General features: G+C 45.2%; 1 protein-coding gene across 2 annotated transcripts in view; it reads left to right on the forward strand.

Annotated features, from left to right (window-relative positions):
• Positions 1 to 3,501: 3,501 nt before the first annotated feature.
• Positions 3,502 to 16,667, forward strand: part of CAMK4 (calcium/calmodulin dependent protein kinase IV) — a 227,221-nt gene continuing 214,055 nt past the window's right edge. For both annotated transcript variants that reach the window (XM_081501518.1, XM_081501519.1), the window contains exon 1: positions 3,502 to 3,812. In XM_081501518.1, coding sequence (XP_081357644.1) covers positions 3,652 to 3,812 — 161 coding nt within the window. In that variant the 5' untranslated portion in view covers positions 3,502 to 3,651. The remainder of the gene's footprint in view (positions 3,813 to 16,667) is intronic.

The raw sequence follows: 16,667 nt of genomic DNA on the forward strand, positions 1-16,667 counted from the left end.
CCCAGTGGTGAAGAAGAACTAAAGTTTTTTTCTCAGTGTTCAACCTTCTAGTTACCGCTTTGTCCTTTTTGCTGGGTTCTTTAGAATCTCCGACATGTATACATAGTTCAGAGATCAGCCTAGAATTTGAGCACAGTTTATACGTAGATCTTTGCGTTCTTCCACTTAAGTCTCTTCTTTCTGGAACTTCCTCCTCAATTTTTAGTTTCACTTCCAGCCAACCCTGAATTCTGTTTTCTGACACCATAAGCTACTAAAAGTTGGGCTGCCTTCAGCACCCTCAGAGGAAAAGCTGAATTAAATGTTCGTCTTATTCAGAAGAGTTCCTTTCTTTCATGGGTTTCATCACTTCCAGTTTTCTGATTTTGGTGGTTCATTCTGCACATTTAAATAACTGCTTTTATACTTAGTTCAGAGATAGTAACTGTCATATGCAGGAAGTTTCACCATACCAGCTACTCTGCCATACCAGAATGGCACCGGGTGTATCTATGTTTGAATGAGACGCAGGATAGCTCATCAGCAGCTTTGGGTTCCTGATCCCGTTCAGTGATGGGCCTCCCTATAAGGTGTGGACAGAAATCAAGTTCCTTTGTTGGGGGGGGGGGTATCCTAATTGTTAATATTCACAGATCCCCTCCCCTTGGGTTGTTTAGTTTTCTCATTGAGGAATCCTCCAGTTTCAGTATAGCTGGGACTGTGATAGATACAAGCCTAATTTTCAGCATCCTGGGAGCCTGTTGGAGTTGAAAGTCTCACTGCTTTTTATGTAGTTTCACGAATCCCTCTGTTTTCAGTACATTCATAGCTATATCTTGTAATCTAAGACATATTTCATTTTTTGTTCAACATTCCTAAAGATTAAACTGTGGGTTTTGGCTGTGAATAGCAGAAGAAGAAATGTTGGGACTAAGGGCTTCTTATAAAAAAAACACTGAATTAATGTCTTATTCTCCACTCTACTTTTAGAAAGATCTAGGACTCTGATCGGAGAAGGCAATGGCACTCCACTCCAGTACTCTTGCCTGGAAAATCCCATGGATGGAGGAGCCTGGTAGGCTGCAGTCCATGAGGTCGCTAAGAGTCAGACACGACTGAGCGACTTTACTTTCACTTTTCACTTTCATGCACTGGAGAAGGAAATGGCAACCCACTCCAGTATTCTTGCCTGGAGAATCCCAGGGACGGCAGAGCCTGGTGGGCTGCCGTCTATGGGGTCGCGCAGAGTCGGACACGACTGAAGCGACTTAGCAGCAGCAGCAGCAGTACTCTGATTCCTGAGCATTTCTGGAACTCTGTGGCAAGAATTATATTTCTTCATATTGGCTTCTCCCAATTGTAAATCTGAGTTTCAGGTATATCCAGTCTTCTGAGTGAGTGACCATTTGTTCCAAGATTTAAAGTTTTAGTTGATATTACTTCTCCTGTCCTTTTTGTGGATATATGGATTTGTTCCTTTTCTGTCATTTTAGATGGTATTTAATAATGAGAGATGATAAACCGCATAGATTCTATTCCTATTCTACAAAAGTGTCGTCTCTAATTTTTAAATAAACATAAACTGCATTTATGAAACCAAATACCCTCTTTTTAAACTTCAGCTAATAACACTTTTACAAAAGTCAGTTGTGAAAAGCCTAGGAGTCAAATAACTAAACCAATGTTGAACATAAATGTCAATTCTACTGTCACCTTTGTACCATGAAATACTGTTTCCCTAGCTATTGTTCCTTAAAATAGCAGGGAGAAAGGCTCACCGTCTTTTTAGTGTAATGTGCTTGCTTTCAGCTTACGTTGTAGTAAAAGGCTTGCTCACAACAGACAAGTATGTGCACGTAGTGCTGCCACTCAGGCCTCGCCTCAGAGAAGAGTCAACAAAGCTGAGGGCTCAGCCGCTCCTTCGCGCCCGTCCTCCCACCGGTCAGAGCAAACCAAAGGAAACTTACTCAGCAAGAACTAGAATTTACTGTCAAGAGCTTCCTCAGATTGCTTTGTTTGTGAACTTCGTTTTCTAACATGAAGATTACCGAATTCATTCTCTGAAAAGTTACAAGTAATGTGAGCACTTCATATTTTACTGAATATAATTTCGTATTAATTGAATTTGTGTGAATCTACATGTACTTGCTGTTCTTTAGGCCATTTGTAAACTGATCATATGCTGATCTTCATAAAATTATCTGTGAAGAATAGTTTCTGAATTTTTCATTTTCAATCAAATGATGAGTCACATTCCTGTTACTAGTTAGATTTTGGTTGGGGGTTTTGCTTTTTTGTTTTGTTTTATTTTTGGTAGTTTACCAATATAGCACAAAAGCTCTTAAGAGTGATAAATTAATCAGTAATAGAAGAAACTATCGGACCATGTTTACTGGTATAATCACGAAGGGAGACACACTGATAAGAGTTTAGTACATGTTGCCAGAAAGAAAAAAAAAAGACTAATACGTGTGAAGTAAGATTAAATAAAGGGCTCAAAGTTATTTAGCCAGAAGGATGTGATGTAATGTCTTTATATATACAAAGATTTATTACAGAATATAATGACTAGTTATTGTTCATCTCTGCTGAAATCTACAACGGAAAATGTTCAAGGGTAGAAATATTCAATGTAAATTTAACCAATACTTAGAACGATAGCCTGAAGGTTGACGGACAGACATTAGAAGACTTGTGATGGGACACCTCTCTTGGGAAGAGGAAAGAGCTTTAAATAGAGCAGTCTTCTCTGTCACGAATGATGCCAAGTCCTGCGTTAAGGCAGAGGACTGGCCTAGTTGGCTTCCAGAGGCCCCTTCCAATTCTGCAATTCTCTGGTCACTTCTGTTGCTAGCCTTCAGAAGCTGGAGTCGGCCAGTCACGGCAGATAGCTGCCCTTTCAGGAGCTCCAGCAGTGCCGAGGAGGCAGCGCCGGCAGCAGCCAGGCAGCAGCTGTCCCCGCCGGAGACTTCGTCCAGAGGGAGTCAGGTCAGCGTGGCCCCCGCCCGCCGCTTTCCCGGCTCTGTGCGCGGCGGCTCCGGAGGCCCCACGGCCGTGGGCCGGACACCCCCGCTGCCGACACGCCCTCTGACGGGGGCACGCGGGACGGCTGGGGGGCTGGTGCTGGGTGGGGGGACTCGCACCGGACGCGCTCGAGTGGCCCCACCACACCGGGTCCGCGTCACGCCGCCCTGCAGGGCGCCCGGCCCACGTGCCCCCGGGCGCGCCGGGCGCTGTCCGCTCGGAGCGGCTGCCCTGGCGCGCGGTCCCGCCGCGGCTCCCGGCTCCCGCGGGCGGGGATGCTCCGGCCCGGGGGCCTCACCCAGTCTCCGGCATCCGGAGCCGCCCCGCCGGCTCCGCGCAGAGGAGGGAAAGAGGGCGGGGTGGGGAGGCTGGTGCGGGAGGAGGGAGCGCGGGGCGGGCGCGCGGGGCGGCGCCGCTCGCGGCCAGAGCCTCCGCCCCTCCCGCGGGCGGCTCGGCTCTCCTCCACCCTCCTGGCCCCTCGCGCCCCCGCAAGCCCCCGAGCGCGGAGGGGAGCGCAGCCCGCGCGGAGGGGCCGGCGGGGGCGCGCGCTTGCAGGGCGCCGCTCGCTCCGGCGCTCGCGGGCGGGGACGCGCGGGGGCTCCTCGCTCCGGCAAACGGCGGCGGCGCTAGCGGAGTCCCGCCGCGAAGATGCTCAAAGTCACGGCGCCCTCGTGCTCCGCCTCGTCCTGCTCCTCGGTCACCGCCACCGTGGCCCCGGGGCCCGGGAGCCTGGTGCCGGATTACTGGGTCGACGGCTCCAACAGGGATGCTCTGGGCGATTTCTTCGAGGTGGAGTCGGAGCTGGGACGGTACGGCGGGGCGGATCGGGGGGCTGGGGCAGCGGGCTGGAGCGCTCGGGAGGCCCTCGGACCTGGAGGAGCCGGGCATCCTGGGCGCCGCCTGGGGCTTCTGCCCGCGGCGCGCTTCGGGGGCTTGCCTTTTGCGGCTCCAGCTCCTCGGAATACCGGGGCCGGTCTCCCTGCCCTTGGGTTCTGCCGGCTCCGAGCGAGAGCTCCGGACCGTTCACGAGCGAGCCGGCGTCCCCGGGCGCGCCCAGGCCGATGCAGCTGGGGGCGGCAGCCCGGGTCCTCCCCCACCGCCGCCTCCTCGCCGGCTGCCACCTCCGTGGGTGACAGCTCCACCGCACGTGGGCCCTGCTTTCCCAAGCGGTGTCTCTGCTCACGATTATAGCTTGCCAGAGGGTCCTGTCTGTCTAGTTGTTTTTGGGGGATGAGGGGCGGAAGGTGCCTCTCCAAATCTTGACAGAAATATTAGATTCGATTCTTCCTCCTGCCCCTCATCAAGCTCTCCAAAGCAAGTGGCACTAGAGATTAAACTTAAACACCAGCTTCCCCGCGGAGTCTGCTCAGGAGTGAAGGGGGATGAATCATTTAAGGGAGCTGAAGGCAGAATAATGAACTAGTGTGGCTTTAAAGGAAAGGCAGTGGTAATTAGTGAGAAGAGTTCTGCTGCTCTTTGACGTGCTGGAGTGATTTGTTTAATTATGTATGCAGAAAACCATCTCCCTGGGGTTGCAGAAATGTCCCTCATCCCTGCTTTGAAGATCCAAACATGTAGTGATCTTGCCATGTGAATGATGCCATATGTTCTTATATTTTTATCCACTGAAAAATATTTTCCCCTTCCTTTTTCCTCCTTTCTTTCTGTTATTCATAGGTAGGGAGACCTCTTTTCAATATTCATTTTAGAATCAGACTCTTTATTATATGGAATCTAAAGATGTAATTTCAACCGTTAACAAGTTGAAGCTTCTATACTTAATATTTCTTTGCAAATTTCTTTCTCTCTCTCTTTCTTTCTTTTTTTTGCTGGTATAGAGTTAGCAGTCATGTTCTTTTTAGTGTCACTGGAGACTGCAGTATGGGATTCTGGATGCTGGTCCTTAGTGGGACTGTGTAAAGGCCGCTTCTCTCCGAATTGCCTCTGCTGCTAATGGCCCACTGAGTGCAGAGGGGTGTAAGAAGGGCAGAACTTCCGACTGAAAGTTAGGAGCTGCCTCTCTTTGAACAGGTTTCAGAATATTTGAGCATTGAATAACATGTAAAATCCTGTTTTGATCAAGCTTTTCAATGTTCATCTAAAGATCTGCTGTTGCATGCATTCCCTAGTAAGGCCGAAAATAAAACATCTCCTGTAAGGTTTGAAGCCTCCATAATTGTATGATGAGCTACAGTGGAACCCCGTAAACTTCTGATTGAAGTGATAACCTGCTTAAAATTGGTGAGTTTCGGAAACTGCCACCTAATACAGGAAGCGCCTGACGGTGTACAGGGACTGTCCCACCACCAAATATGCCTGTTTTCTGAGTAACGTTTACCTTAGATGCCCCAAAGTGTCTGCCTGCAATGCGGGAGACCCGTGTTCAATCCCTGGGTCGGGAAGATCCCCTGGAGAAGGAAATGGCAACCCACTCTAGTACCTTTGCCTGGAGAATCCCATGGATGGAGGAGCCTGGTAGGCTGTAGTCCATGGGGTCGCAAAGAGTCAGACACGACTGAGCGACTTCACTTTCACTTTTCACTTTCATGCATTGGAGAAGGAAATGGCAACCCACTCCAGTGTTCTTGCCTGGAGAAACCCAGGGACAGGGGAGCCTGGTGAGCTGCAGTCCATGGGGTCGCAAAGAGTCGGACACGACTGAGTGACTTCACTTTAATATCAGCACACATTAGCTGTGTGATTAAGGGTCGAAAACTTAACTCAAGAAACTTCCTTTTATGTAATGAATGGGAAAATGGGAAAATACCAATTGCATACATATACAGAATGGTAGACTTCATAGGGAAAACATAAGGAATTTGGAGTTTGTTATGTTTTTTAAAAAAGCTTGTTGTATTTTGCAGTAATTTTGGAGCACGAATATAAATCAGTTATATATGCCCAGACTGTCACTCTGCTATCGAGTCATTTGATTGCTATAAAAATCACAGAATTAAAATATTTTGAGAAGAGGTTAAAAATGGTTCCCTCTATGTTAGGTGAGTTCTCTGTAGATGGCAGTATTGGTGAGGTGCGTCTGTACTCCATCTGGTTTTGACTTTGAGAGATGCGGTCACTTCAGGATCAGAATGCTTCGTTTGTCTCTTGCGTGCTTGCTTGTCTTTTTTGGCGCAGCATGAGTGCTTTTCGTCCCCTGACAGGGGACTGACCCCGCAGTGGACGAGCGGAGTCCTAACCACTGGACCGCTAGGGAATTCCCAAAGCTTATTTTTTTCCAACAAAATAAACCTAAAGCACAAAACAACTATGTTACAAATATAGTTGCTAAGAATCTCTAAAGCCAGAGAATTCAACACAATTATAATTGTAGGTATTGACTGAGTGACAAGAGTGTGCTTCCTCACCCCACTAGTGACAGAGTTGAGGCTCAGTCAGTTGGTTTCAAGCTTTTACTCTCTTTACTCTCGGTCTTGGGCCAAGTCTGCCTGCCAGTGGTGACGCTAAAACCCAAACACTTAGTTCTTAGTAACACGGTTGTCATTAAGAGTAAGAGAACATTGTCCCTGGTGTTGTGTGGTGCCGTTGTGGTTAGTTACAGAGTGTACACAGTTCCCTCCAGATTAGTATGCATTAAGCAATAGAGTAATCTATTGCAGTTACCTGTTGTAAGCTAGTGACTCCTGAATTCGAGAAGATCGGACATATGACCATCAGGGCATCATACTTTGAGGATGTATTTGGGGATTTCAGGGAACAAAATCCCCACGGCTGTAATCACCTAGATTCCCTGTACGGTGCTCACAGCACTGGCCCACGTGTAAACACTCAGACCAGGGGAGAGGTGATAGTTTTGTTTTTTCAGACTGCGAGTAAGTCAGGAACTGAAAGGTGTTGAGAGGAATTATTTAAGAGTTTCAAGTAAGCTAATTTATTTTTCTAAAAACCACATTTGAAAATACTGCTGTGTTTACAAAATTTGTTTAAAAGTTCACGAAAACCAAGTTCACAACGAATTCAGTTCTACTTAAAAAGATGAATTGACCTTGATCCCATTCAGAGCTCTGTATCCTAGAGAGTGGTTGGTCCTTTGCCCAGTGATTTGAGAAACTGGTGTTTTAAAGGTTTTTCCAAGGGAGAAGCGAGCTTCTCTGTGGCCAAGATCCCGTCTGGTGGTTTGGCAAACAGAGGGACAGAATTTGGCCTGGGCTGCTCTGTGGTTTGGTTTCCAGTTATCTCTCACCTTTTGTTTCTGTCTTTTGTATGAGATTGAAAGGGTATTTGTAACAAGATCAGATGTGTGTCCCCTACCACCTCGCAGCATGCACACACAAGTTCAGGGGAGCAAATGAAAGATAATCAGGACAAAAGAATAAGAGTGTGAAAATCACATAATTAAAGTATTTTGGGAAAAGGTAAAAAAATCTACTTCTGTTTTCTTTTTGAATAGAGATTGATTTTTTTTTTAAATAAAAACTTAAAAAAAATTTTCATGCCAGTTTACTATTGTTTTTTCAGGCTAATGACTTTCAGTACCTGCTCCATCCCTCCCCTGACTTGGTTCACAATTTTTAAAAACCTTATATAGCAACCCCATGTAACTATAATTATACAGGGTCCCTTGCTGTGTGTACCCTTGTTCAGGAACCAAATAGATTTAGATAGTGAGTCATATGTGTGTGTAAAATGGGGGGAAGTTTGATAAAGTAATGTTTATTCTTATTACCAACAATGTGCTCTGATATTTCCTATTCTATGCTGTTTGATTTCATCCTAGTTTCTTAAAAATATTGACTGAACCCATATGATTTCACATCCCACCAGTAGGTTGTGACTCAGTTTTAAAAGGACTGTTTTAGGCCTAACTCTGTGTGTGCTGGATTAAAACATAAGACAGCCCTTTCGAGAGGTGCCATGCAGACCAGTTGGTGACACTGAGTCTTGTCTGATTGCACAGCTCTGAGAAGAAAAATTCCCCCGTCTTTATTTCCAGCATGATTGGGTCTCCCTTTTCAAACACTTTTGGAAAAACTCTAATGTGTCTATAAGACAAGGGTGGAGTATCTCCTGGACTGACTGAGCATTTCAGGAGGCTGGACCAGGAGCATCTTCACTGTGAAGCAGGGGAATCCAGAGGCCTGAGCAGGGCTGTATTCCACTCAGTAACACATACCTTTGTTCCCAGGTAATGGTCAGCGAATGCTTCCTGTAAGGGAACAGCAGAGGGTGCATTTTCTAAAAGAACGGCTCCAACCTGTGCTCCTGGCTCAGAAGGACTCAGGCCGTCTCCCCTGTCCCTGTCCTCTTGTTTGTCCACGCCCTTCCCAGCCACCCTCCGCCAGTGCTCCTGAGTTCTTCCTCTTCCCTGACACTGGTCTTTAGGCCCCGCAGCTGCCCGCGGGTCTCTTGCCACACTCACTGCGCTGGGTTTCTTGAGCTCTTGGGGGATGCTGCGGTGTTTATTTTTTAATCTCACTAGGAATCTAAAGTGTACCTGTTCAGTCCCTCTCTTTGTGCACCTGATTCTTTTCTCAGGCAGTTGACTCAGGAGCAAAGTGGGGCTGCAAGTGGGAGAATAGAAACTGGGGCTGCACGCTCTTTGCACCAACACTGACCACCAGTTCCTGGAGGGCAGGGTCTGTAGATCTGGCTGATTCACTATTGTGTACTCATCGCCTACCATAGTGCTCAGTACCCAGCAGGTGCTCAGTAAATGATTTTGAAGAGAATGGATGAATGGTAACAAAATGGGCCAGGCACTGTGGGTCCTGATATGATCAGCTCAGTTCTGGGAACCCCAAGGAAAGGACAGTTTGGTGACCTGTTTGTCTTCTCCCTAAAATGTGTGCAACCGTGATCCTAATCTCACTCAGCATTTGGTTTTCTTTCTTGGTAGTGTGAGTATTGATAACTGCCACCTCTATAACTTTTTCCTGTTCAAAATAATGCTGCTTTGCTGTTGGCAGAGTGCTTTGTGGCTCTGAAATGAAAAGGATTCAGTTTCACCTTTACCATCATTTTACCATAGCCATGTCAGAATTAGAGTTAAACCAGCTTGAATTCAAAGGCATGAAATACCTCCAAGCTATGCCAGCTACTAAAGTTAATACATAGTAAATGCTAAATTTAGAAATACTGTCATTGTAAAGAAGCTTTAAGTCAAGTGAAGATTATGATAGCATCATTACTTTAAGAATACAGTATTTTTCCTTGTTTAAATACGGTTGCAAGGGTAAAAATAACTTCTAATTTGGAAAAAAAAAAACACATAAAAACACCCAGGTGCTGTCTGCTTCTGAGTTGCTCTGGTGAACTCTACTTGGAAAAAAAAAAAAGAGAAAGAACGAAAACACTAACCACAAAATAGCTTCAAAGACCTTTCTTGTAAACACTTACCCTCAGACACATCTGTGTGGATTGTGTATTTGCAATAATAGTTTTGAGAATAAAGTACTGAGCGGTAGCCAAGTGAACTGGCAGCTACTAGCAGTTATATTGTTTTGTGTTGATGATTTTCTTTTTGCTTAAAAAGCAGTTCTCTTTAGACTCCCTTTTAGGAAAGCTAACGTAGCTAATAGAAAATATTGAATTAAAAAAATTTCGAGGTCAGGTTTATTCTGCAAAATATAGTATTTGAGTCACTGAAGCATATAATTCAAGTCAAAGAACTTTACATGAAATCAATAGCAGTTAGAATCAAGGTTTTACTGAAATTGTATTAATCTTTACCTCAATTATTTAAAAAAATCTATTTGATAATGCAGGATCATCTGAAAATTTCGTAACTTCCATGGTTTAATGAGGAAGTTGATCTAAATATTGATGGCATAGTATTAGCACATAAAGGACATGCTCTAGTGCAGTCTATTTTTAAAATTCTAATTGCTGATGGAGGGCAGTGGCTGTGTTGGCGATGTAAAATAATGAAAGGTTTGGGTGGGAGATTTTCCTCAGCAATCTTATCGGTGACAAAGATCAAATAAGGACAGCGCGCTGCACAGAGGATGATTTATAACTGTGGGCAGAGGGTAGTACGTGCTCAGCTTGCTCTTTGTCTCAGAGCAGTTTCTCAGCCTTGGCACTGTAGAGATTTGGGGCCAGATAATTCTTTGTGCATTGTGAGATGTTTAGCAGTATCCCTGGCTTTTAGCCACTAGTTGCACGTAGCTCCCCTCCCCTACTCCACCAGTTGTGACTACCAAAACTGTGTGTGTGTGTGTGTCTGTGTGTCTGTGTGTGTGTGCACGCGCTCAGTTGTGTCTGACTCTTTGTGACCCCATAGACAGTAGCCCGCCAGACAGGGAAGAATAGTGGAGTGGGTTGCCATTTTCTACTCCAAAAAAATGTCTCTAGACATTATCAAATGTCACCTCCTCTTTTGAGAACCACTGTCTCAGAAGCTGGAAGCTAGTCTTGTGCATGATTTTCTTTTAGTAATGTAGATAGTTGACACGGAGTTTGATGGATTAAAGTTATTTGGCTTTATTGATTATCTGCTACAATCAAATGTTTCTTCCATTTTTATGTAATACCATTGATTTCTGTTGTATATGCATAACCTTTGTGCTATAATTTGCTTAATATTTTTGTTTAAATCACCTCATTTTTGTTGACCTAAATTTACTTACTGAGATTACTTATTTTCATTAAATTGAAAACCAGTATTCATGCCATAAATAGAAGAATAAGAACAAAGCATTTTTACTAAATTGTAGCAGAAATGCTGGCCTCCAGAAGCCTCCAAGCCTAGAATTGTTTTTCTCTTTGTTAAAAAGGGAGATTATCAAAGATTAGAGAGTTTAAACCATAGTAGCACAAACTAAGATTTTCTTCTTGATGTAATCAGAAAGATTGAAAATAATTGAAAAGAGAATGATGTTGTCATTTTTTGATTTATTATTATTGAATTCCATATCTTCGTGCCACTTGAAGTCCTCTCTGTTACAAGTCTGATCTTTTGAATATTATGAAAAAAGTGAAAGTGAAGTCGCTTAGTCATGTCCGACTCTTTGCGACCCCATGGACTGTAGCCTACCAGGCTTCTCTGTCCATGGGATTCTCCAGGCAAGAGTACTGGAGTGGATTGCCATTTCCTTCTCCAGGGGATCTTCCCAACCCAGGGATCGAACCCAGGTCTCCCGCCTTGCAAGCGAACACTTTACCCTCTGAGCCACCAGCTGGACACTTTATGGTGTGTGGAGGGGTGGGGACAGGGTGTGGACAGGGAAGAGGTTAGAGTATGAATGGATGTGGTAAATAAAACACACGTGCTTGGCATCCACGTGTATAAAGTATGAGTATTGTAATGAGAAATAAGGTTAGGAGGGTAAGTTGATATCCGAACAAAGAAAGCCTGTGAAAAAAATGACTGAGTTTGTATCAGCTGAAAACCAAAATTATACTTAAAACAGAAAGTAACCATTATGAGAGCAAAAGGGGGCTATAGAAGCAGCTGGATCTTAGGGTAAAGATGTGGAACTCAGCATTTGCCTCTAACTCTTAATGCAGATAAGTAAGGGGGATGGGTAAGAGAAAATTTACCATGTTGGTTTAAAAAAACAAATAGTCCCGCGCTCCATGGATGGAATAAGAAAGGGGAAGTGTGGGATTGAGGGGATTAAGATCAGTTGCCTGTCCTGGGTAAAGAGCCTGGAAAGGGACAGACAACTGTTTTAGGTTTTGAGGGTCACAGGTCTCTCTGGCAACTTTCAACCCTGATAATTAAGTGAGATCAGCCACAGACAACACAGAAACCAATGCACATGGCTGTGTTCCAATAAAACTTTATTAACAGTGAAATTTCAATTTCATATAATTTTCATGTCACTTACTATTATTCTTCTTTTGATTTTTAAAAACCATGTTAAAATGTAAAAACTATTCTTCAGTTGCAGACTGTTCAGAAGTAAGTGGCTGCTATCTTAGGCCCTTAGCTTGTGATTTGCTGACCTGAGGCCTAGATCAGTCAAGGTAAACATCTACTCCTCCTCACATACATGAAAATTTCAGATTAAAATGACATCAAAGCTTCATTTATGCAAGGAACTACCTTTAATCTCCCTTTTACTTGGGACATGTCAACCTGATAGTGTTTTTAGTGGGCATAGTCTTTAAATGCATTCTCATCCTTTTTCTATATCTGTTGAAACTAAATCAGTTGCAGTTCTTACATGTATAGTACGTTGGTTTCATTCATCATTCTTGCTTTTGACAATGAAGTAACTTTACTTGAAGGGTGTACTTTAAGCTAAATTTCCATACCATAAAATTTAAAAAAATTTCCATATCATGATCAGCATTCACATTCAAAGATTATTGGAAGGTCATTTATTTTGAGTATGATAATTAAATCAATTTCAATTGATCATTCTCTCATATTTGAAATGATAGATATTACAAAAGTAATATGCTAAATAATCTATTTGCTTCTAATTAATAAAGTTTAGTTCATTTCTCTATTTACTAATATATTATCTTGGAGAAGGAAATGGCAACCCACTCCAGTATTCTTGCCTGGAGAATCCCAGGGATTGAGGAGCCTGATGGGCTGCCATCTGTGGGGTCACAGAGAGTCAGACACGACTGAAGCAACTTAGCAGCAGCAATATATTATCTGCATGTTGAATGATCCTTCTATATGCCATGCACATATCACAGGTGGACTAACTAAGGTCCTTTGAGACTGTTTTAAGCATTTTTTTAAAATTCTTTCTTTTTCATTTGAATAGACTTTAGAACTAAAGTAAAGCAGTCACTCGTATCTTAACTAAAGCAGAGGTCTCCAAAGTGGGATGTTCATACCCAGGGGGTGAATAATATATTGGGATGTTAAAAGAATGTAGAAGAGAATCTATTTTTATTTATTTTTCTAATCTTTGTGTTTTATAAATGTTTTGAAAAGAACATCACATATTGGTTCAGCAGCAGATGTGTTGAGTTTATCGGTACGTAAGTACACAGTTTGGGAGCATGTGCTCAAAATATTTTGTTGGACGATTACTGGATCAAAGAGTAGTAGTTTTAAGTGGCTACTGAGTAACTTTTTTACTTATATTTAAATACTAACATTTTACTTTATGAAAATTATTTTAAAGCAAATATATAGATCAAAATGCAAACAAGAAATCATATTGCAAGGTGTGACTTTGTGCAGAAAGGGGAAGTGGACTCATATGTACACTTGTTATGCATTTTAAGACTACCTGATGAAAGGTTTTGATAAGAGCTTAACTGCCATTATAACCAAAAAAAGTCATATAGCAAAATAAAAAAAAGAGAGAAGGAATACAGTTTGCCCATCATTCTGAGGGTTAAATTAATTTTGGTTTTGGTGTTTTGTGTGTGTGTGTGTGGTTGTTGAACCCAGAATTCATAAGCAAGAATGTCAGTTTCAAAATACTGAACTTACTTCATGGTAAATTTTGTCAACTGCTGGCTTAAGCTATTGACTGCATTTTCCTAAAGTGTTTGATGGTCCGGGCTTGAAGAGTTGTGGGCATTCATGCCAGGATGCTGAGTTTAACTTAGTTAACAAATGCATTGTCATCAGTTAAGTACTTTTTAAGTCATGCTTCAGGGTGATATGGTTGAAAAATTCACCAGGTGGAAAAAAGTTTTTTTTTTAAATAGCTAGACTTGAGACAACATTCTGATTAGAACGAGCTGCTAAAAAAGCAGTGCATATAACGTGTTCTTCACCGTTTTCTTTACTGGTTTGTGGTAGCATTTTTTGTTAAAACTGTACTTTCTTTGATTTATATCATGGAGAGTATTTGACTAATATTACAAGCCAGAACAGAGAAGAGTAGGGGATTGCAAATCTGTTGTTATGTTCACATGTTTGTTGTGACTGTAATGCAGTATTTGAATGATTTTTTCTCACTTTCAGTCTTCATGGACTGTTTGGTAGGGACTTTGCTTGCATTTCCCTTTCATTGTACCGTATCTTGTACTTTTTAGCTTGGTCTGCTTTACTTCTTGTACTGTCTTGAAGGGACAGTTAGTTAGTGACTCTAACTTAGTAAATGACAACTTTCCATGTGGGACTTTCACATACAAAGTTGTTCTTTAGTTGAAAGAGCTAGTCAGTCCAAGTGTTATCTTTCAGTTCAGTTCAGTTCAGTCGCGTCTGACTCTTTGCGACCCCATGAGCTGCAGCACGCCAGGCATCCCTGTCCAACACTAACTCCTGGAGTTTACCCAAACTCATGTCCATTGAGTCGGTGATGCCATCCAGTCATCTCATCCTCTGTCTTCCCCTTCTCCTCCTGCCCTCAATCTTACCCAGTATCAGGGTCTTTTCAAATGAGTCAGCTCTTTGCATCAGGTGGCCAAAGTACTGGAATTTCAGCTTCAACATCAGTCCTTCCAGTGAACACCCAGGACTGATCTCCTTTAGGATGGACTGGTTGGATCTCCTTGCAGTCCAAGGGAGTCTCCAGAGTCTTCTCCAACACCACAGTTCAAAAGCATCAGTTCTTCGGCACTCAGCTTTCTTCACTGTCCAACTCTCACATCCATACATGACCACTGGAAAAACCATAGCCTTGACTAGACGGACCTTTGTTGGCAAAGTAATGTCTCTGCTTTTTAATATGCTGTCTAGGTTGGTCATAACTTTCCTTCCAAGGAGTAGGCATCTTTTAATTTCATGGCTGTAATCACCATCTACAGTGATTTTGGGGCCCCCCAAAATAAAGTCAGCCACTGTTTCCACTGTTTCCCCATCTATTTGCCATGAAGTGATGGGACCAGATGCTATGATCTTAGTTTTCTGAATGTTGAGCTTTTAAGCCAACTTTTTCACTCTCCTCTTTCACTGTCAGGATATAAATGCACTGCTACCTCTTCATTCAAGTGAATCTTATTGCTTCAAAGCTCTCCCTGTTAGGACAGCCAGTGAGAAAATAAGATATGTTATTAAATGTATCGAAATTCAAACTATATAATTTAGTAAGTTAGCCTGGCCTGGAGTGTTCAGTCCTTACTGGCCTCTGAAGTTTTCTTTGTGACTGGAAACATTTTTAGTGGTTCCTATAGGACTCTGAGTGCTTCCTCTCCCTTTTCCCTCTGTGTGAATAAGGTAATAAAAATGTTCAATGAAGTTAACTTGTGAGTTCTGAGTGTAACCTGTTTCTAGAAGCAGTTTAGTTCAGTTCAGTAGCTCAGTCGTGTCTCTTTGCAACCCCATGAACCCCAGCACGCTAGGCCTCCCTGTCCATCACCAACTCCCTGAGTCCACCCAAACCCATGTCCATCGAGTCGATGATGCCATCCAACCTTCTCATCTTCTGTCGTCCCCTTCTCCTCCTGCCTTCAATCTTTCCCAGCATCAGGGTCTTTTCAAATGAGTCAGCTCTTCGCATCAGGTGGCCAAAGTATTGGAGTTTCAGCTTCAACATCAGTCCTTCCAATGAATATTCAATTGGTTGGACCTCCTTGCAGTTCAAGGGACTCTCAAGAGTCTTCTCCAACACCACAGTTCAATAGCATCAATTCTTCGGTGCTCAGCGTTCTTTATAGTCCAACTCTCACATCCATACACAACTACTGGAAAAACTATAGCCTTGACTAGACGGACCTTTGTTGACAAAGTAATGTCTCTGCTTTTTAATATGCTGTCTAGGTTGGTCATAGCTTTCCTTCCAAGGAGTAAGCATCTTTTAATTTCATGGCTGCAATCACCATGTGCAGTTTAAACATGTAATAAACAGAGCTGGTGATGTGTATGGATGCCATGTTAGCAGAGTGGGAATCTGAGCACATCCTCCGGGTAATTCACAGCACGCGGTGCGGTTCTGCCCGGTCTCGAGGTTCTGAGGAGGTGGCGTGTCCAGGCCGAGCGGGGCACCAGGGCGCGTGTGAAGTTTAGGCCCAGGCCGGGGGAAAATGGGGGCCCAGTGCCCGCTTGGGCCCCGGGGATGGAGGCGAAACCCTCAGGTGGCCTCGGCCAGGGGACAGCGGGCCAGGCAGGCACTCGGGGCCGGCTAAGGCTGGGGCAGGGCGTCCCGGACAGCTGAGCCCGGTGGGGTGAGGAGCCTGCGGGGCCCGGCAGACGGTGAGGCGGGCGCTGAGCGCAGGGTGAGGAGGCCCCAGAGCCCGAGGCGGGCGCTGAGCGTGGGGTGAGGAGGCCCCGGAGCCCGAGGTGGGCTGTGAGGTGGGCGCTGAGCGTGGGGGAGGAGGCCCCGGAGCCCGAGGCGGGCGCTGAGCGCGGGGTGAGGAGGCCCTGGAGCCTGGCGGGCGCTGAGGCGGGCGCTGAGCGTGGGGTGAGGAGGCCCCGGAGCCCGAGGCGGGCGCTGAGCGCGGGGTGAGGAGGCCCCGGAGCCTGGCGGGCGCTGAGGCGGGCGCTGAGCGTGGGGTTAGGAGGCCCCGGAGCCCGAGGCGGGCGCTGAGGCGGGCGCTGAGCGTGGGGTGAGGAGGCCCCGGAGCCCGAGGCGGGCGCTGAGGCGGGCGCTGAGCGCGGGGTGAGGAGGCCCCGGAGCCTGGCGGGCGCTGAGGCGGGCGCTGAGCGTGGGGTGAGGAGGCCCCGGAGCCCGAGGCGGGCGGTGAGGCGGGCGCTGAGCGTGGGGTGAGGAGGCCCCGGAGCCCGAGACGGGCGGTGAGGCGGGCGCTGAGCGTGGGGTGAGGAGGCCCCGGAGCCCGAGACGGGCGGTGAGGCGGGCGCTGAGCGTGGGGTGAGGAGGCCCCGGAGCCCGAGGCGGGCGCTG

Source organism: Giraffa tippelskirchi, chromosome 6, assembly GCF_054371585.1.
Source record: "Giraffa tippelskirchi isolate mGirTip1 chromosome 6, T2T-mGirTip1v1.2.pri, whole genome shotgun sequence".
Taxonomy (NCBI): Eukaryota; Metazoa; Chordata; class Mammalia; order Artiodactyla; family Giraffidae; genus Giraffa; species Giraffa tippelskirchi.